At 38.7% G+C, this 24,692-nt stretch overlaps 1 protein-coding gene across 6 annotated transcripts in view; it reads right to left on the bottom strand.

The window, feature by feature from the left end:
• The window catches only part of ATL2 (atlastin GTPase 2), a 69,854-nt gene that overhangs the window by 12,775 nt on the left and 32,387 nt on the right, over positions 1-24,692 (bottom strand). For 5 of the 6 annotated variants that reach the window (XM_057558378.1, XM_057558377.1, XM_057558379.1 and 2 more), the window contains exons 2-5: positions 20,991-21,235; positions 4,700-4,834; positions 4,352-4,456; positions 286-336 (exon numbers count right to left, since the gene is read on the bottom strand). In XM_057558378.1, coding sequence (XP_057414361.1) covers positions 286-336; positions 4,352-4,456; positions 4,700-4,834; positions 20,991-21,235 — 536 coding nt within the window. The remainder of the gene's footprint in view (positions 1-285; positions 337-4,351; positions 4,457-4,699; positions 4,835-20,990; positions 21,236-24,692) is intronic. The other variant, XM_057558381.1, reaches the window with a different exon arrangement.

Raw genomic sequence — 24,692 nt, 5'->3', positions numbered from 1 at the left:
TATTTAAAATAATGCCCCCGAAGAGGTTGAAAGAAGACATCTGTAAAGCTATTCTGTATCAGACGACTAGATGTCAGAGTCTTTAAAATCATTTGAAAGTCAAGCATTTAATTTTTTAAGACTGCGTATACTTTAAAATTTCTTCTAGTTAAGAAGTCGTACATCTGTTTAAAACCATCTAATAGTCAATCTTCTTACAATATTACAGGTTCTTGGTGTAAAGTCACAACAAAGTGGGAATTAAATTTTCAATACTTTGGCATACATTCTTTGAGACATACATACTTGCAAGTGTTGAAGATCATCTTCTTGAATATTTTGAGACAAATTATACACCTGTTAAAACAAATTTTTGTTTTTATTAGTGTTTTACTTTGAATACCCAGCTGTGTATAACTTTACTTGTGGAAATGAAGGCTATTTTACACCTGAGCACGAATGAATGACTCAGTCAATATCTTAACCAGTGGTCCATGAAAAGAATTTTCTTTTTTCCTAACAGTCAGGATAAAACATTAAGGGGGAAGCAGTGGTGGTAAACTATGTAAAAATCATGAACATACGCATATGGGGTCAAGAAGGCAGCAGACATTAAAAAAAAAAAAGTATATTACATAGTAAGTTTCTTTAATGTTATGACATGATTTTTTTTTTAAGTGAAGAGTTTCCCCAACTACCCAACTGTTTTTCTAAGTCAATGAATGTGAAGGGCATAGTTCTATTGGTTTGGCCCAAAAGTTCGTTCGGGTTTTTCTCTGTAAGATGTTACAGAAAACCCAAACGACCTTTTTGGCCAAGACAATACAAAGATAAATTCCTCCTTGGAGCATTCATAGTATATAGTTTATGGTTTATTCAGTGGGTGCCTCAACTAACTTGACTCTAATATTATGGTTATCGTTTTACTTAAGCAAACTCAATCTAAATAACTTAACATGAAAATTTTACCAGACTGTGGTAGCTAAAACACACACACACACACACACACACACACACACACACACACACACCCTCCCCCCCCCCCATAGGTAGCACTCTTCCACTTTCCAAGGCCCATAGACCAGAGCTGATAACAGCAATTGGAGAAAAGATTCACTGGGTCCAATCCTTCTGAGTCAGGTCTTTAAAAGATGACCTAGACCACCAAAGGAGAAAAGTGGGTGTCCACAGTTGTCGCCTCTGCTAGGAAATAACTTATATCTAAGAAAACAGGGTTACTCCAAATATAGAACAATTTGTTCTAACAGCAAATAAGTGATCATCTAACTTAATCACTTGGAGGTCAAGAATATAAACAGCCAATATAGCCCAGCAAACCTAAAATGATATTCTCAGTTGACTAATTCCAAACAGGTTCTTAAAAAGTAATTAATGATGAGGTGATTAAACTCTAGATTTAAACTTAAAAACTGAAAGCATAACCAACCTATTCTCACCCATATGGGCCTTAGCTTTTAGAAAACAGGACCAGATCCTTTCATTGTCAGGGCCAGGTTGTAAATAGCAAACAGAAAAGAAGATTTGTTTATTGTGGATCATTACTACTTAGCATACTGTGTTGTACTTAATAGATGCTCAGTAATTATTTTTTGAAAGAATAAATGACAAAGGGATCAATTTGTCATTGATCTATCAGCCAGATAACTTACATAAGGAAGGAGAGAAATCTAGCCTCAAGAATCAGGAAAGAAGCAATAATAAAAACTAATTTTAGGGACTTCCCTGGTGGTCCAGTGGTTAAGACTCTGCACTCCTGGGACTTCCCTGGTGGCGCAGTGGTTAAGAATCCGCCTCCCAACGCAGGGGACACAGGTTCGAGCCCTGGTCCGGGAAGATGCCACATGCCACGGAGCAACTAAGCTTGTACGCCACAGCTACTGAGCCTGCGCTCTAGAGCCTGTGCTCTGCAACAAGAGAAGCCACCGCAATGAGAAGCCCACGCACCGCAACGAAGAGTAGCCCCAGCTTGCCGCAACTGGAGAAAGTCCACGCACAGCAACACAGCCATACATACATACATACATAAATTTATTTATTTATTTATTTATTTATTAAAAAAAAAAAAAAAAGACTCCGCACTTCCAATGCATGCGGGCACGGGTTCGATCCCTGGTTGGGGAACTAAGATCGCATATGCCGCATGGAGCGGCCTTAAAAAAGAAAAAAAAATTATCTTCTCGATTATTTAGTTTACAAACCGCTTTCTTATGCATTATCTCATTTGGATCTCATTTCTGACTGCACACAAAACCACATGTGAGATAGGCAAGATGGGCAAAATCTTTGTTTTACGATAAGAAAGTGGCTGAATGGCTTTATGTGGTTGTCCAAAACCAGTTCTCTCGCTATCATAAAGTTGAATAAACAAGAGAACACCATGGTATAAGTTTTAGGACAGAGAACTTCTAATTTAATGCAAGCCACAGAGCCAGCTAACCTGAAGGGCTATAATGTGATAATGTAAACACAAAGATGTGCCTCCTGCTTGCCTCAGGAAGATGGCAGTTGTGCTGCCCTGCAAGACCAGAGGAAAAGAGGTAGGGCCAGCTGAGAAAAGGAGACCCTGAGGGTCCCCAATAACATCACTTAGTTTGTCGTGACAGATAGCCCCATCCCTATAACAAAAAGAAGCCACTTCTCTTTTATCTCGTAATAATTCCAAAACTTGTTTCCACTCTGACAGCTAGATACTTCGAATTGAAGAAGAAAGGAAATGGGAACTTTAATAGAAACTGGTCATACATTCCAGATATTAATGGAAAGCACATAAATTCCAAGACACTGTGACGGTACCACCTATAATCTACCATCCATAAGAAATATTTCTTATCTCAGGAGAAGCACATACTTTTTAAAATATCTGCAAATATACATCTTGATACATCACCAGCTGGACCTAACCACCATACTTCAATAATTCATTTTTCAGCCAGAGAAGTATCAACCACAGATGAGTTCAGGAAACAGAAAGTAAAGAAATAAAAAATGACCTGTGGTGGTTTAATTCAGTGCAATTAGTTTAAATTATACAGAAAAGAGATGGCCTAGCTTGAAGAGACTAGAACTTGATAGAACACCAAACATAACTAGGGTACAGCATAAGTGAAAAAACAGAAAGGATTTTACCCCTTTCTAAATGAAACAGGTACTTTAAGTCCTTAGTTTATTAGATAAACATCATTAAGGTTTCCTCAATACGAATTAATTATTATGTCTCTACCTCCATTAGTTCAAATAATCATGTACTAGTTGTCATACATATCGAGTAGAAAACTAAATTTAATTACTTGGTTTTGTTGTTTGGTTGGTTTAGCCAAAAAATAAAGAAACAGGGCTTCCCTGGTGGCGCAGTGGTTGAGAATCTGCCTGCCAATGCAGAGAACGCGGGTTCGAGCCCTGGTCTGGGAAGATCCCACATGCCGCGGAGCAACTCGGCCCGTGAGCCACAATTACTGAGCCTGCGCGTCTGGAGCCTGTGCGCGGCAACGAGAGGCCGCGATAGTGAGAGGCCCACGCACCGCGATGAAGAGTGGCCCCCGCTTGCCACAACTAGAGAAAGCCCTCGCACAGAAACGAAGACCCAACACAGCCATACATACATACATACATACATACATAAAAAAAAAAAAAATAAAAAATAAAGAAACACTCTATATTTTACTGTATATGACTGAATTCAATTGAATTCAATATCAACTGAATATCCTTGAATTCAATTAAGGATAACATGCAATAATATATATTCCTTTAAAAAGAAAAAAAGCATAGATGCTATGATGAAATACCAAAGGGATTGGCTATTGGTTCACTGCTTCCCTGGTAAGCACTAAAAGTATGAAATTTCACATTGTAAGCCAGAACAGCAAGCATAGAAATGTAAATGACCAATACTAAATGTAAATAGTTTCTCTAATTTTAATCCTTTTTTTTTCTTCAATCAAAAGGCATCTGGGCTTCCCTGGTGGCGCAGTGGTTGAGAATCTGCCTGCTAATGCAGGGGACACGGGTTCGAGCCCTGGTCTGGGAAGATCCCACATGCCGCGGAGCGGCTGGGCCCGTGAGCCACAATTACTGAGCATGCGCGTCTGGAGCCTGTGCTCCGCAACGGGGAGGCCGCGGTAGTGAGAGGCCCGCGCACCGTGATGAAGGGTGGCCCCCGCTTGCCACAACTGGAGAAAGCCCTAGCACAGAAACGAAGACCCAACATAGCAATCAATCAATCAATCAATTAATCAATAAAAAAAATAAATAAATAAAATCTTAAAAAAAAAAAAAAAAAAGGCATTTTGAGGAGGAGCAAAGGTATTAGGATTGTCTGACCTGATCATACCACAGCATCTCTGTATCTCACCTGGACAGAGCTAGTCATAGTGCTCAGAGCAAACACTGTTGCACAATCTTTGATAGTTGACTGGCTATCAAAGGCACCCTGGGTATCCATTAGCAGCACAGCCACCTAGGAATTTAAAAGTTTAAAATACTAAGTAAAAAATTCACCAGTAGTGACTATAAAAGTCAAATATAAAATGGTTAATATCAAAATCAGTAATTAAGTCAAGAAAAGTACTCTAAGTATCTCACACATTTTGACATAATAATCCACATATGTTAAAGTTATCAGATATTAATAGTTCTGTTGTTTTGCTCAAGAAAGAATATGGAAGAAAAAAATAGTAAAAAACTATAAAGAGAATCTTACTTTTGTTCCATTAGGTCTGTCGATCACAAACACTTCATTCCAGACTTGTATGCCTGTTGTTTCTCTTTCACAACCACCTCGCCATGTAAAGCCAGTCAATGGTTCATTGTTTCCACCAATCCAACTTTGAGAATCCTGTTAAAGTCAAGCATAAATAGAAAATAAAACACACAAAAATAAGAACTCAAAAGGAATATAAGAAATCACCCACTCTTCACAACATTGTAAATCAACTACACTTCAATAAAAATTTAAAAGAAAACAAAGAAATCATCCACTCATTTTATAGATGAGGAAGGTACATCCAGGGAGATAAAATATACCGTAACATTACACAAGTAGTTACAAAAACAGTCCCAAATCCCATCTAGGGTGTTTTGACTAAGAGAGATGTGGTCTTCCTCCAAACCTGAACCTTCTTGAATAGCTCACATTTTCATACTCTAGGCTTCTAGATAAGTGGGGTCACACCCACTTCCCCCATTTTGGAAAGATTTCCTATGTTTAAAAATCATAAAAAATAGATACTAGCTATTTCAATACCTCCCTGTACAAAACTAAGTTCCAGACAGAATGGCTGTCAAAACAGCGTTGCTCTCTTAGAATAGCTTATACTAAAATGTTTTCACACTGCCTTAATTTTCTCTTTAAAAAATATCAACTTTTGGGCTTCCCTGGTGGCACAGTGGTTAAGAATCCACCTGCCAATGCAGGGGACACGGGTTCGAGCCCTGGTCCGGGAAAATCCCACATGCCGCAGAGCACCTAAGCCCGTGCACCACAACTACTGAGCCTGCGCTCTAGAGCCCAGGAGCCACAACTACTGAGCCCGCGTGCCACAACTACTGAAGCCTGTGCGCCTAGAGCCCACGCTCCGCAACAAGCCACCCCAATGAGAAGACCACGCACCACAACAAAGAGTAGCCCCTGCTCGCCACAACTAGAGAAAGCCTGTGTGCAGCAACAAAGACCCAACGCAACCAAAAATAAATAAATTTATTTTAAAAAAATATCAACTTTAAAAATAACCACAAGACTTGTTTGAAACCTGATTCAAACAATCCAGCTATAAAACTCTTTTTCGAAACCAAAAGGGAAATCTGAATCCAGACTGGGTATATTAGATGGTGTTAAGTTGGGGTAAAGATGATTGCTTGGTGTGATAATGGTTTTGTGGTTGTATTAATAACAATAATAAAGTCCTTAACTGTTAAATATTCAAGTATTTATGGTGAAAGAATATGCCTAGCATTTGCTTTAAAATATTTCAGCAAAAAAAAAGAATAAAAGGGCAGAGAGAAAAACAGATGAAACAAGACCAGCAAAATGCTGATAGGTATACTGGGGTTCATAATACTCTACTATTTTGGGGTATATTTAAATTATTCCATAATAAAATGCTTTAACGTATCTCACAGGGCTAGACTGTTATAATTAAATATTATAAAATTATATAAAAGTTACTATACCATAAGGTAATTTATCTAGAAAATTAAGTCTGGAATATAATAAATGAGTTAACTTTGACATATATTAAGAGCCCTAGGGACTTCCCTGGTGGCACTGTGGTTAAGAATCTGCCTGTTGGCTTCCCTGGTGGCGCAGTGGTTGAGAATCTGCCTGCTAATGCAGGGGACACGGGTTCGAGCCCTGGTCTGGGAAGATCCCACATGCCACAGAGCAGCTGGGCCCGTGAGCCACAATTGCTGAGCCTGCGCGTCTGGAGCCTGTGCCCCGCGACGGGAGGGGCCGCGATAGAGAAAGGCCCGCGCACCGCGATGAAGAGTGGTCCCCGCACCGCGATGAAGAGTGGCCCCCGCTTGCCGCAACTGGAGAAAGCCCTCGCATGAACCGAAGACCCAACACAGCCAAAAATAAATAAATAAATAAATAAATAAATAAATAAGAAAATCCTTTTTAAAAAAAAAAGAATCTGCCTGCCAATGCAAGGGACGCGGGTTTGAGCCCTGGTCTGAGAAGATCCCACATGCCGCGGTGCAGCTAAGCCCGTGTGCCACAACTACTGAGCCTGTGCTCTAGAGCCAGCGAGTTGCAACTTCTGAAGTCTGCACACCTAGAGCCCATGTTCCGCAACAAGAGAAGCCACCACAACAAGAAGCCCGTGCACCACAATGAAGAGTAGCCCCCGCTCGTCACAACTAGAGAAAGCCTGCGTGCAGCAACAAAGACCCAACACGGCCAAAAATAAATAAATAAAATAATTTTTTTTAAAAAAAGAGCCCTATACTTTAAGTATACTTAAAGCCCGTATACCCTTTTCTCAAAGTACCTCCCCCCACAGGAAAAATTCCTTTGTTTCAGAAATACTTCTAATAAGCTTCACTATATAGTCCAAAACAGATATCAAAGCTCAAATTAGGGGTGGAAAAAAGATGGGTATGGTAGGCTCAATGAGGGATGAAGCAATTTATGAAAATGAGATACAAGGTGGGGAAAAAAAGGGTTGTCCAGACCATCACTACCTAATATGAAGATCCATCTTAAACTTCAAACCATCTATAATTATTATTATCCCACAAAACTCCCATCCCCAGTAGGTTACCAATCCTATTAACTACAAAATTCTCTTGGATTCTCTTCCTCACTTTCAGTATCTTCAACTTTTGACCCTCATCCCTCTGTTGGTCACAAGGCTGCCTGCCACATAGCACAATTCTATTCACACTATATACTATGGACAAGCCCAACAATGGTCTTGCCCCTGGGCTATACTTTAGATGCCCCAAATAGCCTGGAACCTCCCTGTCTGTACTCTCCAACCCATCCTTCCCATAGTCACTTAATTTTCTCAACAAGAAACGTAATCTTGCCATTGTCCTACTAAAAAGTTATCTGTGGCTCCCCATTTATTTACAGGACCATCTAGAGACCTGTTGCATACAATCCACCTTTAATTTACTTTTTCTATCTCTGCTCCTGATAGTACTCATAAGTTCCCCAAACACACACACACACACACACACACCCCTCTTCCAGTTTCTACCACTCCAAAAAGGTCACTATTCCCAAAAACGTATGTTGTTTAGCATCTCTATACCTTTGTTCCACCTGCTGTCTGCCAAGACTGAGCCAGCAAGAAACTCTGACTTTTGTGAACTCTTAAAGCATATTACCGACACTGCAGGTGGTTATCTTTAAATAGCTTTGCAATGCAGTTCTTGTGTGAATACTGAGAGCACGGGCTGTAAACTTCATTTTTGTTTACAAAACTGTTCCTACCAAAATGCCTTGCCCTATTCTAGGCTCTCACATGTGGCATCTCATTCCCCAACAATGTCAAAGTGGTAGGTATTTAATGAACTGATTATTTTTAAAAGGTCCAACCTACACAAGTAACTTAAAAGAATCTACCCTATTAGAGAAATCTGTTTTTATTCTACATCTTGTTTCCCTATCTCTCCTATGAGAATGTAAGTTCCATGAAGAAAGAAAGTTTTGTCTTTTTTTTCTCTCAAAACATAGAATAGTACTCCCAGAAGAGAGAATAGTGCCTGGCTTGCAGTAGGCACTCAAAATATTTGCTCAATAAATAAATACATTAAAATTTTTAATTATTAAGCTTCAATGTGTTCCCTTTTGAGCATGTGTAAGAGATACCTAAGAAATATGATCCTTTTAGGGACTTCCCTGGTGGCACAGTGGTTAAGAATCCACCTACCAATGCAGGGGACACAGATTCGAGCCCTGGTCCGGGAAGATCCCACATGCCACGGAGCAACTAAGCCCGTGAGCCACAACTACTGAACCCGCATGCTGCAACTACTGAAGCCTGCGCACCTAGAGCCTGTGCTCCACAACAAGGGAAGCCACCACAATGAGAAGCCTGCACACTGCAACGAAGAGTAGTTCCCACTCGCCGCAACTAGAGAAAGCCCGCGTGCATCAACGAAGACAACGAAGACCCAACACAGCCAAAAATAAAATAAACAAATTTTTTAAAAATAAAAAAAAAAAACAATAAAGAACCCCTACCTACTCTAAATAATAAGAAACACATTCTTATTTCACCATAGGAAAGATAACATTCTCTAGCAACAAAGTGAAACAATAGCTGGTAAACTTGAAACACAGACTTGGTGGTCCAACCAGGTCTATATGTATCAGACCATACACCCTGTTCCCAGTCTTACTGACTCCAACAATGGGCAGGCCAGAAGAATAAAGGCCCATTCAAAAGCCACAGTAATTCATCACAGCGAGGAGGAAAAGGGATAAAAAGGATGAAATTAAAGACCCAAGTAACTGTAAAATAAAAGAGCAGATCCTTCCTAGTTATGAAGTATTCCCCATAAAAACATAACAGATGGGACTTCCCTGGTGGCGCAATGGTTAAGAATCCGCCTGCCAACGCAGGGCACACAGGTTCAAGTCCTGGTCTGGGAAGATCCCACATGCCGTGGAGCAACTAAGCCCGTGTGCCACAACTATTGAGCCTGCACTCTAGAGCCCATGAGCCACAACTACTGAAGGCTGTGTGCCTAGAGCCCGTGCTCCACAACAAGAGAAGACACCGCAATGAGAAGTCCACGCACCACAACGAAGAGTAGCCCCTGCTCAACGCAACTAGAGAAAGCCCGCGCACAGCACCAAAGACCCAACACAGCCAAAAATAAAATAAATAAATTTAAAAAACATAACAGATGAAAATCTTAATCTGTATAAAACTAGTGCCTAATTCTGGAGGTAGGTTATTAACACTAAACACACAAACCAGTGGACAGAATGAGTTAATATAAACATTCTGACCACCAAACATAATTTAGTTTTCATTTGAATATGTAAGAATACTCTGCAAGTCCTGGAACAAATTAAGCAACATTAGACTCTTAAAACAGTTTTAAAACTGTCTAACATCTGAACCACCCCCATGTCCAACTCCTCCCTTTTGGGGCTGGACAAACAGATGACATTATGACTGACCCAAGGCACTAGCTCAAACAAGGACAACTATATCAACTTAGGTACACACCAAAGAAGTTTAAATAACCTTTTTTTTAAGGTTCTGATTAAAAGCTGACTTTGACCTGGAAGACATTATGCTAAGTAAAATAAGCCAGATACAAAATAACAAAATTGTATGATTCTACTTATATGAGGTACCTAGAGTAGTCAAACTCATACAGAAAGTAGAAAAGTGGTTATCAGGGGCTGGAGGAAGGAGAGGAATGAGTAGTTTAATGTGTACAGAGTTTCAGTTTGGGAAGAAAAAAGTTCTGGAGATGCACTGGTGATGATGATTGCACAATAATATGAATATACTTAATGCCACTAAACTGTACACTTAAAAATGATTAAAATGGTAAATTTTGCTATGCATTTTTAACCACAGTTTTTTTTAAGTGTACTTGAGTGCTACTAGAACAGAAAGGCGAAACACCTCTATTTATTAAATTAAGGTTTGGCATGGAGATTTGACTTCACAATCTTCCACTGGACTTCCAGCCTCAGTGCTCCCATATATACAGCTAATGTAAAAAGCACACCAGCCTCACAACAAGAAAAAAGCTCAATACGAAAATCAACAAACTTTCTTTCTTAGATCAGAGAATTGAGGTCACAGGGAAAATTGCAAACCAAAATCTGAGAGACAGGCAAATACAAAGAATCACAAGCTGAGGTCAGTTACCAAGGAGCAGAAGCTACTGGAGCAACTGGAAGAAACATTTAAATGGTAATTTGGACAAACTGCTGGAAGCTAAGAGTAGGCTAGCTTGAGACCTAAGACCTCTCGTGGAGGTTCAGGCTTCATAGGCCCCCACTTTCTTGGGTTTTACCTCAAGGAGCTCCCTGAGGTTTGTTTTTTTTTTTTTTTTTTTGGCCATGCCACACAGCTTGCAGGATCTTAGTTCCCTGACCAGGGACTGAACCTGGGCCACAGCGGTGAAAGCACTGAGTCCTAACCACTGGACTGACAGGGAATTCCCTGCAACCATTTTCAAATACACTCAGGAAAGTAAGCACTGATAGCAGTCCCCATTAACAAAGGGCTGCCCTCCAAGACAAACTACCTTATCAGAGCTTTATCTAAGCCTGGGAAAGAGGGCAATTCATCAACTCCAGCCCCCTCTTTCCTTCCTGTTTCAAGTAAGGGGAGAAAAAAAATTGTTAAGGCTAAGAAACACTGCTGAAGGTCACAGCCCAGGGACTCAGGCCCACTTACAAAACTGAGATTTAATCATAAAATGATATAGCTTTCCTCACCCACACCTTACCACCACATCAACCAGGCTCCACTACGATGACAGTGGATTACAACTGAGAGAGCTGCAAGACACATTCTATTTAAGGAGTTCTTAGAGAAACCCAAGGATAATGGGGGAAGGGGAGAAAACTGAAGTCTCTGGGACCTAAAGCAGCAGAAAACATTAAACACGTCTCTGAGCTAGAGCTAGATTAACATAACTCCTCACACTAAAAACTTAACTATCAGTTCCTATTTTCTGATATTTCATGCCTGACTTTCAACAAAAAAATTACAAGCCATGCCAAAAGGTAAGGAAAAACAGACTGACGAGACAAAGCAACCATCAGAACCAAACTCAGATATGATGCAGATTTTGAAATATGAGATAGTAAATTTAAAATAACTAGGATTAATATCTTAAGGGCTCTAATGAGAAAAGTAGAAAATGTGCAAAAACAAATAACGTAAGCAGAGAGATGGAAACTCAAAGAATTAAAAGAAAATGCTAGATATAAAAAACACTGTAATAGAAATAAAGAATGCCTTTAATATACTTATCCACAGACTGGACACGGCCAAGGAAAGAATCAGTGAACATGAACATATATCAATAGAAACCTCCCAAATTGAAATGCATAGACAAAAAAGGATAAGAATAACAGAACAGACCACTCAAGGACTGTGGGACAATTGCAAAAGGTGTAATATAGGTGTAATGGAAATACCAGAAGGAGAAGGCAGAAAAGTGTAAAAGAAACATCAGAAGTAATAATGGCTGAGAATTTTATAAAATTAATGACAGATACTAAAAAACAGATCCAAGAAAGTCAGAGAACACCAAATAAGATAAATACCAAAAGATCTGTACCAGGCATATCACAGTCTAACTGCAAAATAACAAAGACAAAAAGGAAATCCTGAAAGAAAACAGAGACAAAAAACACTTTACCTGTAGAGGAACAAGGAAGGATAAGAATCACTTTGGACTTCTCACACACAAACAGGAAGAGAATGGAGTGAAATATTTCAAGTGCTGAAAGAAAAAAGCCACCAACCTAGAATTCTGTATCCAGCAAAGTTATCCTACAAAAGTGAAGGAGAAATAGTCTTCCTTAGACAAAAACTGAGGGAGATTGTCACCAGCACACCTGCCTTGAAAGAAATGTTAAAAGTTCTTCCAAGGGAAAGAAAATAATATAGGTCAGAAACTCAGACATATATATAAAAGAATGTCAAAGAAAGACAAGAAAGTAAATCTTTTATTCTTCTTTCTCTTAATTCATCTAATAGACAACTATGTGTATGAAGTGCTAATAGCAACAATGTATTGGGTGATTATGGTACATAACACAGAGGAAATTAACAACAACATCATAAGGCATAGGAGGGAGGCATTGGGAATACTCTGTCATAATGTACCTGCTCTACCCATGAAGCAGTATAGTAATATTCTAAAGCAGACTTAGACTAGTAGTAAATGTATATTAAAAACTCCAGGCAACCAGTTTTTTTTTAAATGTTTAAATAAGTATAATAGATATACTAAGAAAGAATAGAATGTGGAATCATATAAAATAGTCAATTAAAGCTAGAGAAGGCAGAAAAAATTTAAAAAGAACAAACAAGTACAACAAATAGAAAATTACAAACATAAGAAATAACAATCCAATCCTATCAAAAATCATTTAGATGTGCATGATTGAAATAAACCAATTAAATGACAGAAACTGTCACTGTGGATTAAAAAAAAGACCCAAATATTTGTTGTCCACAAAAAACCCAGTTTAAACATAAAGAAAAGGAATGGAGGAAGATATACCATACTGACACTGATCAAACAAAAGCTAGAGTAGTTATACTAATTTCCGACCGAGCTGACTTAAGAACAAGGAAATTATCAGGATAAAGAGTGGTATTACATAATAATAAAGGGGTCAATTCTCCAAAAAAACTTAACAGTTATCTTTAATGTGTATGCACTTAACAACAAAGCATCAAAATACGTGAGGCAAGAACTGAACTGCAAGAAGAAACAAGACAAATCCACTATTATACTTGGAGACTTCAACACCCTTCAATCAGTAACTGACAGACCCAGAAGACAGTATCAGTAAGGATATAGTTGAACTGAACAGCACCAACAATCAAGTGGATCTAATTGACATTATATTGGGTTGGCCAAAAGGTTCATTTGGTTTCTTCCATAAGATGGCTCTAGTAGTGCTTAGTTGTCTTTAACTTCATTCGAAACAATTTTGTTAGACTGTATTGTGACAGCTGTCATACCAGCATGCCTTTAAAAAAAAACTTATCAAAGTTGGTGAATTTTTGTGTACCCATTTTAATACTGAAGATGGAAGAAAAAAAGCCACATTTTTGGCATATTATGCTTTATTATTTCAAGAAACGTAAAAATGCAGCTGAAACACTAAAAAAGATATGTGCAGTGTATGGAGAAGGTGCTGTGACTGATCCGACGTGTCAAAAGTGGTTTGCGAAGTTTCATGCTGGAGATTTCTCTCTGGACAATGCTCCACGTTTGGGTAGACCAGCTGAAGTTGATAGCGATCAAAACGAGACATTAATTGAGAAACATCAACGTTATACCATGCGGGAGATAGCCGACATACTCAAAATATCCAAATCAAGTGATGAAAATCATTTGCACCACCTTAGTTATGTTCACCTCTTTGATGTTTAGGTTTCACATAAGTTAAGCAAAAAAAACCTTCTTGACCATATTTCTGACGTGATTCTCTACTTAAACGTAAGGAAAATGTTCCGTTTTTAAAACAAATTGTGACAGGTGATGAAAAGTGGATACTGTACAATAATGTGGAACAGAAGAGATTGTGGGGCAAGCGAAATGAACCACCACGAACCACACCAAACACCATTCTTCATCCAAAGAAGGTGATGTTATGTATATGGTGGGATTGGAAGGGAGTCCTCTATTATGAGCTACTTCCGGAAAACCAAACAAAAATTCCAAAAAGTACTGCTCCCAATTAGACCAAATGAAAGCAGCACTCGACGAAAAGCATCCGGAATTAGTCAACAGAAAATGCATACTCTTCCATCAGGATAATGCAAGACCGCATGTTTCTTTGATGACCAGGCAAAAACTGTTACAGCTTGGCTGGGAGGTTCTGATTCATCGGCCGTATTCACCAGACATTGCACCTTCGGATTTCCATTTATTTCGGTCTTTACAAAATTTTCTTAATGGAAAAAATTTCAATTCCCTGGAAGACTGTAAAAGGCACCTGGAACAGTTCTTTGCTCAAAAAGATAAAAAGTTTTGGGTGGATGGAACTGTGAAGTTGCCTGAAAAATGGCAGAAGGTAGTGGAACAAAACGGGGAATACGTTGTTCAATAAAGTTCTTGGTGAAGGGCTTCCCTGGTGGCGCAGTGGTTGAGAATCTGCCTGCTAATGCAGGGGACACGAGTTCGGGCCCTGGTCTGGGAAGATCCCACATGCCACGGAGCGGCTGGGCCCGTGAGCCACAGCTACTGAGCCTGCGCGTCTGGAGCCTGTGCCCCGCAACGGGAGGGGCCGCGATAGTGAAAGGCCCGCGCACCGCGATGAAGAGCGGTCCCCGCACCGCGATGAAGAGTGGCCCCCACTTGCCGTAACCAGAGAAAGCCCTCGCACGAACTGAAGACCCAACACAGCCAAAAATAAATAAATAAATAAATAAAGTAGCTATTAAAAAAAAAAAATTTAAAAAAAAAAAAAAAAAAACCATATGATCATCTCAATAGATACAGAAAAAACTTTAAAAAAAAAAAAAAAGTTCTTGGTGAAAATGAAAAATGTGTCCTTTATTTTTTACTTAAAAACCGAAGGAGCTTTTTGGCCAACCCAATAGAATCCTTCATCCAACAACGACAGAGTACACGTTCCTCTCAAACTCATACAGAACATTCCCCAAAATAGGACATATACTGGGCCTTAAAACACACCTTAAAATAAATTTTAAAGAAAAGATCATACAAAGTATGCTCTCAGACCACAATTGAATTAAACTAGAAACCAGTAATAGAAACATAGCTGGAAAACCCCATAATACTTGGAGTTTACAGAACACACTTCTAAGTAACACATGGGCCAACACATTTCTAAATAACACATGGATCAAATATTTTGAACTAAATGAAAATGAAAATACAACCCACGAAAATATGTAAAATGCAGTGAAAGCAATAGTTAGAGGAGAATTTATAGCATTGGGTGTATATATTAGGAAAAAAGATCTAATATCAATCATCTAAACTTCCACCTTAGGAAACTAGAAGAGTAATATAACCTAAAGAAGCAGAATAAAAAATACAGCAGACACCAATAAAGCTGAACACAAGAAAACAGGATAACAACACAACAGGGAAAAGAAATTAATGGAACCAAAGCTGGTCCTTTGAAAAGATCAATAAAATCAATTTGAGAGAGAAAAGACAAATAATAATATCAGAAATCAAAGAGGAGTCAAAACTACTAATTTCATGGACATTAGAAAGATAGTAAAAGAATATTAAGAACAATTCTATGCCCACAATTTTGATAGCTTAGTTGAAATGGACCAATTATTTGAAACACACAACCTACCAAACCCACATGAGAAAAAAATAGATCATCTGAATAGACCTGTATCTACTAAAGAAATTTAATCAATAATTAATAACCTTCAAAAAAGAATGACAGTTTCACTGGTAAGTTCTACCAAACATTTAAGGAAGAAATGATACCAGTTCTCTCTAAGCTCTTCCAGGAAATAGAAGCAGAGGGAACACTTCCTAACTCATTCTATGAGGCCAGTGTTATCTTAATACCAAAACCAAATAGAGACATAACAAGAAAGGAAAACTAAAGATCAATATATCTCATGAACACAGATATAAAAATACTCAACAAAATATTAGCAAATTGAATCCAACATTGTATAAAAAGAATTATACACCACAACTAACTATTCCAGGGACACAAGGCTAACTCAACATTCAAAAAATTAATAATGTGATCCAACACATCAACAGGCTAAAGAAAAATCATATGATCACATCAATAGATGCAGAAAAAGCATTTGACAAAAGCCAACATCCATTCATGATTAAGAAAACAAAAACCCTCTCAGCATGCTAGAAATAGAGAACTTCCTGAACTTGATTTAAAAATATCTACAGGGGGCTTCCCTGGTGGCGCAGTGGTTGAGAATCTGCCTGCTAATGCAGGGGACACGGGTTCGAGCCCTGGTCTGGGAAGATCCCACATGCCACGGAGCAGCTGGGCCCGTGAGCCACAACTACTGAGCCTGCGTGTCTGGAGCCTGTGCCCCGCAACGGGAGGGGCCGCGATAGTGAGAGGCCCGTGCACCGCGATGAAGAGCGGTCCCTGCACCGCGATGAAGAGTGGCCCCCACTTGCCGTAACTAGAGAAAGCCCTCGCACGAACTGAAGACCCAACACAGCCAAAAATAAAGAAATAAATAAATAAAGTAGCTATAAAATTAAAAAAAAAAAAAAAGATTTAAAAACATCTACAAAAATATCCTACAGCTAACAACATACATAGTGTGAAAACCTAGATGCTTCTCCCTAAAGATTAGGAAAGAGATAAGGATATTTGCTCTTATCACTTTGTACTCAACATTGTACTGGAGATTCTAGCCAGGACAATTAGTTAAGAAAGAGAGAGATAAGAGGTGCTCAGATTGGAAAGGAAAAAGGAAAACTGTATTTACAGGTGACATGATCTTATATATAGAAAACATTAAAAAGTCCACTAAAAAACTATTGGAATGGGTACTTCCCTGGTGGTGCAGTGGTTAAGAATCCACCTGCCAATGCAGGGGACACGGGTTTGAGCTCTGGTCGAGGAAGATCCCACATGCCGCGGAGCAACTAAGCCCGCGCGCCTAGTGCTCGTGCTCGGCAACAAGAGAAGCCACTGCAATGAGAAACCCATGAGAAACCCGCGCACCACAACAAAGAGAAGCTCCTGCTCGAGGCAACTAGAGAAAGCCCGTGCACAGCAACGAAGACAAAACGCGGCCAAAAATAAGTAAATAAATAAATAAATTTAAATAAATAAATAAAAATAAATTGTCCACTTAAAACAATTTAAAAAAAAAACTATTGGAATGAATAAATGAGTTGAACAAGGTTGCAGGATACAAGATCAATATAAAACAATCAATTGTATTTCTGTAAACTTGCAACAATCTGAAAATGAAATTAAGAAACAATTCTGTTTATAACATCAACAAAAAATGAATAAATTTAACAAAAGAAGTGTAAAACATACTCTGCAAACTACAAAACATTTCTGGAAGAAATTAAAGAAGATCCACATAAATGGAAAAACATCCCATGTTCAAAGATTGAAATGCTTAATATTAAGATGGCAACATACCCAAACTGACCTTTTAGATTCAATCCAATCACCAACAGAATCCCAGCTAACCTCCCATAGAAACTGACAGACTAAGTCCAAAAATCATATGGAATTGCAAGGGACCTAGAATAGACAATCTTGAAAAAAGAACAAAATAAGAGATCTAATTTCCTGATTTGAAAACTTACTACAAAGCAAAGGTAATCAAGACAGTGTAGTACTGGCATGAGAACAGACATACAGACCAATGCAACAGAACTGAGAGTTCAGAAATAAAGCCACATGTCTATGGCCAACTAGTTGTCAACAAGGGTGCCCAGACTATTCAATGGGGAAAGAATAGCCTTTCCAACAAATGGTGCTGGGACAACTGGATAGGCACATACAAAAAAAATGAAGCTGAACCCTTACCTCATACCATTATCATTCATTATTATATATTAATGTATTATATATAATTAGTAAATATGTTATATTAACATATTCATAGAATTATAGCATTATTCATAAGCCAAAAGGTGGAAACAACCCAAATGCCCACTAACGATGAATGGATAAATAAAATGTGATATATGTATACAATAGAATATTATTCAGTCTTGGGCTTCCTGGTGGCTCAGTGGTTAAGAATCTGCCTGCCAATGCAGGGGACACAGGTTCGAGCCCTGGTCCGGGGAAGATCCCACATGCCACGGAGCAACTAAGCCCGTGCGCCACAACTACTGAGCCTGCACTCTAGAGCCCGTGAGCCACAACTACTGAGCCCATGTGCCACAACTACTGAAGCCCATGTGCCTAGAGCCCATGCTCCACAACAAGAGGAGCCACTGCAATGAGAAGCTCATGCACCACAACAAAGAGTAGCCCCCGCTCGCCACAACTAGAGAAAGCCCGCACGCAGCAATGAAGACCCAATGTGGCCAAAAATAAATAAATAAAATAAATAAATTTATTTTAAAAATAAATAAATAACCGATTAATTCCAACATGACATGAAGGAATTTTATTCTAGAAAAACTTTTAATTCACTTCTCAGGTTTACAAAAGACTGATTTCTTTCCTTCTGTATTTCAAGCAAAAACAACCTATTTTCATAATACAAGTAGCAGCTTAAAAAAAAAAACTGTGTAGGAAGCTGTTTACTTTGCAAGAAAATGAGACCTAAAAATCAGAATTTCCCCTGTAATTTGGAAATGTTTGGTAACAATCTCAGAATATTCTTGGTTTTAAGAACTTAGCTACTGAAGTTTTTGTTTTTATTCAACAGAAAAGAGCTCACATTCAGCTTTGTTATGATTTCTTTACTAACTAATCAAAATTAAAACACATATCTACTTTTAAATAATGAAGTAAAATATTTACATTTGGCTCCTTTAGTGAACTGCCCCTTTACATAAACTGAATCAGGTCAATACCGAAGACATACAAAATCAGTACAGTAGGTCCTCCAGATGTGAAACCCACAGATACAGTGGGCTGACTGTACTACGCCATTTTATATAAGGAACCTAGACATCCAGGGATTTTGGCATCCACTGGAGGTCTTGGAATCAATACCCCCCCCCAATCCCGCCCCCACTCTGGGATACCTAGGGACGACTGTATAAAGCCACTGTTCATCTCCTACCTTCTTCAACTACCATCCCATCTTTGCAGGCATATAGGTTAATGAAATATTCCAAAACTATCCCACTGTTTTTTCTCCTTTACTTTCATCTCCTAGGAAAAGCATGACCCACCACTAAGTCAGTATAAGTAGAAGCCTGTTATTCCTCCAAATCAAACACTGTTTAATGTGATTTTCAACTGACAGAATAAGATTATTTACATCAGGAATCCTATATGGAAACCTTATGAATGAAAATTAATAGACATTTAGCTTAGAAACCACTAACTAGGTGTGTAGCCTCATGCCCTCCTTACCATTCTGTGGCTTCAGTATCTTCCCCACAAAGGAGGAAATTCTATGAGTTCAGAGATTACAAATATATGACACGTGTGGGCTGCTACTCCCCCTCTGAACAGCCACTACTAATTGATCAGAGATCAAATAAGAAATGGCACCTAAGGCGAAACTTGCTAGACAAGTGATCTAAGCTTCCTTCCCCTTCTAACATTCTGTCTGTGACCTACTTGGAATCAAATACATTTGCAGTGAACAGCTCAGACACAGATAGAAACAATATATACAAGCTAACTTAAGGAGTTAGAGCCTCAAAATACAGAAATTCTTTATCACCTTTAAATGTACAGACTTTTTTTTAAAGAATAAGTCACTATTTATACATTTCTCTATTTCAGATGTAAAATTCTGGAAAATAATCAAGTCTAAGTGGAAAAACCTTAAAATACTATATCATTCTCAATTTCCAACTTGTGTAAAATAGTGTTCTTTATCATGAACTACATTCTTGATACTCAGGCATGCTTGAACATGCCTGAAGAGCTCCCTATGGAAAGAATATTGAAAAGCTTCCTGAAAATCAACTAGGAATGTTTGCCTTATTACTTATCTCAAGTAGGGTGCATATCCAGTTACAGATTTACACAGAACTCGTAAAGGTGAACATCCTGACAGATGTTTAGACAATTACATAATTCTGTCAAAGTGTTATTTCTAGCACATTCATGTGGCCTTCTGAATGTCTAAAGCCTCCTCCTATAAAGCCCTTCCCCCTACGTGCTCCACTACAAATTTCCAATTCCTCTTTCTTGGTTCCTATCAAACTCTCATTCCCTCAGCCCAACTTTCAACTGTTAGAAAACTACTCTGACTCAAGAGGAAAAAAAAATTTTTTTTTTTTGCTTTTGTTCAGGGGAGAACGTCAAAGTCAAGGAGGGGGAGGGAAATAATTGTCTGGTACCATCAAAAAGTGAAAATGTGTAGAGAAAGGGTGATTCATCAGTCAAAATAGAAAATAAGTTCTTACTATGGGCCAATTATTGTACCAGGCATGGGAGATATGGTAATCAAGATAAGGCCCACTCCTGACAGTAAACTAGCCAGGAAAAATAAGTAACTAAAGTAGTATCAATGAGACACAGGACCTGTGCCATATGGTCATAACACAGTCTTAGAAACCAAGGAAGGCTTCCTATGAAAAAAGATTAGCCAACAGTACAGCAACATTTGAGAGAGAACACGACATACTCGAGGAACTGCAAAAACTATAGTATACCTGACATACAGAGACAAGGGAGGAGGCTCAGAGATCATGGAAGTCACTTTAAGGAACTGAACCTTATCTCAAAAAGTAAGTCTCTGAAGGAGACTTATTTGAGGAGCATAAGTATACCTTTACAGAAGTCTCTATCAGCCTACTTCACTCACTGCCGTAAAGGCGATTGAGAAGGGGAAGGTGTGAGGAAATAACAAAAAGCGAGAGACTGAACAGTGCTTCAGAGACTTCAGAGTATACTCAGACATCTTAGGTTAAAGCTACAATGCTTGGAACACAGGTGCTCAATCATATGCCTCAATATGTACTACATGCAAAAAGGAATTATGGAGATGAAGAAGAATCAAGCGCTCAAACAAACTTACATTACTGTCTTAACTGAGAAGTCTTATCAAGAACTGTATTTTCGTAAAATTAAAGATACAGCTCTTACTGTTTTTTGTCTATTATTTTTAAACAATATTGGTTGGTAATTTTTGTTTTTAACTCAGTTCAATTTAAAAGACACTATTCACCTTGTTATACATATATCTAAGCATGAAGTCCAGTAGAAATGATTTCCCTTTACGAAAAGCTCCTGCCACGGATACCACTACTATGTTAAGATCTCGTATGTGCTCCTGTAGCAATATCTGCTCCAAAGCTTCTTCATCAAGCTCAAAGTTATGGTCATCTTCGTGTGCAAGAACAATCTGTACTGGACATGGTTTCTTCATAACCTCATCAGAGTTTACTAGGTCATCATCTTCATAATTCTCACCTAGAGTTAAAAAAGAGAGAAACAGGTTACCTTAATTCCTGCATTCTAAACTTTTCCTAAAGGATCACAACTAAAGCAAAATTTCAAATAACTTCTCCTCCATTATAGGTCATTTGGAAATAGTTACAAAAAGTGATGCTCAAACACACACTGGATTTCTCACTCCCTCTATAATAGGACCAAGAATACCAGTCAGTTTCCTACTATATATAGAGTTAAAAGTAAGACCTCTATCTCAATCAGGTCTTAACAGCTAAATGTGAGCAGCAGCTGTTCTTGAACACTGTATTATTCTGTAAACAACTTTTGCTACTGTATGCACACAGAAACTAGATATAGTGAGTGGAAAATCAATTTCACCTAATAATTCAGATTCCAATTTCCCTATAGGCATCACCTGGAAATTACTCCAAGTTACAAAGATTAAAATATACATATAAATTGTAAACATTATTTTTCATTCTGAAACTTAAAGGGTTAAGGTCCTAAGAAATTTCCAAAAATGACACGATAAAGCTAATGGTTCCCTAATTTAATAATAGTTACCTAAAAGTATAGCATTCCTTATTAAAACAAAGCACAGGATTAATGTTTTAGTGGAAGACATAAGAAGAACAGTCAATGAGGTGCAGAGTGAAGCAAAAGAAGAACAGTCAATGAGGTGCAGAGTTTCATCTGTCTCCAGGGCCCTTTTTCACCAAACACCACAGACACCCCTTCAAAATTATACAGCTCTTAAAAAACAGCTATACAAACTCTTTTGTTCACTCAGCACACCAAAAGAAGTTAACCTTTGCAGAAGAACTTTACTGAATAGTGATAAAGAAATAACTATAGAATATGTAACAGGAGAGAGTTTTTTAAAGTTTAGGTTTCTGTTTTGTTTTCTGTTTTTTGTTTGTTTTTAAACCCACATAATAGCTAGTTTCAGAGACTATGTACCTTGTCTGCCTTTCTTCCCTGTCAATTGCTTGATCCCACTAGCAACACTCCTGGGGACCTTATCCTCTCCCACATCAACATTTTTAAGAGACTCTCCCCTTGAGATTGTCTACTAAGTGCCAGTTTCCAATCTAAGGAGACATACAGTATCTACTGTGTTCGATGCAATGACAGCCCCTCCTCACCGAGGAGACAGCCAGTCCACTGAGGAGTGGCACATTATTAGTGCACCAATCCCTTATCCACACAAACACTATTCTCAGCGCAAAGATTATATACCTACATTAATGAATTTTTAATTTCTTTACAGAAAGAAACATCTAGCTTATTTGATTTGCAAAGACTATTAGAGTCTTTACCTTCACATCACAAGGCACATTTAACTGTACAAAGCAAAGTCAACACTATTTCAAAAGGTGTTGCAAACAGTAACAATATAATGTAATATAAAGAGCAGTCAATTTCAAAGGAGAATTTTTGAAAGTAAAAGCAATCAGTATTTAATTAAAAAGGATATTATCACTGCTTGTTTCAGTGCTATACAGATATAGCCGGGTATGCTATTTGAATGCACAAAAAGTAAACCTTCCAGGAAAAGTACAACATAGTTAAATTCCAATTTAATATATTACCAAACAGTATGCAAATTGTGTGATTAAAACCTTCCAAGCCTAATTAGTGGTTAAGAATGAACCAGGAGGGACTTCCCTGGTGGCACAGTGGTTGAGAATCCACCTGCCAGTGCAGGGGACATGGGTTTGATCCCTGGTCCGGGAAAATCCCGCCTGTGCTCTAGAGCCCATGAGCCACAACTACTGAGCCCACGTGTCACAACTACTGAAGCCCGCGGGCCTAGAGCCCGTGCTCCGCAACAAGAGTAGCCACCACAATGAGAAGCCTGCACACCACAACGAAGAGTAGCCCCCGCTCGCCGCAACCAGAGAAAAGCCCACGTGCAACAATGAGACCCAACGCTGCCAGAAGCAATAAATAAATAAAATAAATAAATTAAAAAAAAAAAAAAGAATGAACCAAGAAGCAAAACTGCCTAGATGCGTGTCATTTAACTTCTCTATGCCTGCTTCCTCATCTGTAACATGGGGATAATAATAGCACCTACCACATTAAGTTGTCATCAGGATTAAATGATTTGAAATACGCTTGATACATCATAAGCATTACAGGTGCTTGTCATTAGGGTAACAATAATTTTAAAATAATCAATCCTACAGAAAAGCTTTTATTTACGCCTTAAAATGCTAAAACTCTACAGTGACCTTCAATTGACCAGTGTAGCTGTGTAACAACATCACCATCTACCCATTTGCAGGCACAAACCTGAGGGCTGTCCATAATACATCCCTCTTTTTCCTTTCCCCTAAGTTTAACCAATAACGAAGGTCTTAAATTTGTCTTCATTCAAAATCTACTGATACCATCCCTATTCTCATCACTACCATCTTATCTCACTTAAAGTGGTATCGAACTGGTCTCCCTTCTTGCCCCCTCCTCCAAACCAATCTCACAGAGTAGCAACTGAATAATACGGTTAAATGTAAATGTGATTGGGCTTCCCTGGTGGTGCAGTGGTTGAGAATCTGCCTGCCAATGCAGGGGACACAGGTTCGAGCCCTGGTCTGGGAAGATCCCACATGCCGTGGAGCAAGTAGGCCCGTGCACCACAACTACTGAGCCTGCGCATCTGGAGCCTGTGCTCCGCAACAAGTGAGGCCGCGATAGTGAAGAGGCCCGCGCACCGCGATGAAGAGCGGCCTCCGCTTGCCGCAACTAGAGGAAGCCCTCGCACAGAAACGAAGACCCAACATAGCCAAAAATTAAAAAAAAAAAAAAAAAAAAAAAAAAAATATATATATATATATATATATATATATATAAATGTAGATGTGATTAAGTTACTCTCCTAAAATCACTGATACAGAGCATTAACAACTAAAATCCTGTACTCACTGCCAAATCTCTCCTGCCCCATTTGGTGCTATTTTCCCCTGTGTAAACTACAAATAGACAAACTAACCTTTTTTCAGATCCTTATGCTATTAAGCTCTTTCTAGACTCTTATTTCACCCATGATATTCCTCTGCCTGGAATACTCTTTCCCATGTTGTTACCCTAATTAATTCCCTAAGTTTCAGTTTAAATGTCATTTTCTCAGGAATATCTTCCCCCAAGGTTCCTAACCAAATTTAGTCCTCCTACACTCTCCCAATCTTAATCCACCCATCATTTGACTATTTATGTAAGTACTTATTTATTACATGTCTCCCCTCCTAGATTGCCAATCCTCTGCTTAAAACCCTCAATTAGTTCCCCACCATAACCAGAAAATAGAGGGGAAAAAAATCTTCTAAATTCCTTACCATAGCCTCCACAGTTCTGTGTGATCTGGCCCCTGCAATCCGGCCCTCTTGCTATTCCTTGAACAGGCCAAACCTGTTTCCCACCCCAGAATCTTTGTCCTGTGTTCTCCCAGAATCTCTGTCCTGTGTTCTCCCCC

This window comes from Balaenoptera acutorostrata, chromosome 12, assembly GCF_949987535.1.
Source record: "Balaenoptera acutorostrata chromosome 12, mBalAcu1.1, whole genome shotgun sequence".
NCBI classification, from domain to species: domain Eukaryota; kingdom Metazoa; phylum Chordata; class Mammalia; order Artiodactyla; family Balaenopteridae; genus Balaenoptera; species Balaenoptera acutorostrata.
The sequence above is the reverse complement of the archived record's forward strand: the minus strand, read 5'-3'. Positions and strand labels throughout refer to the sequence as shown.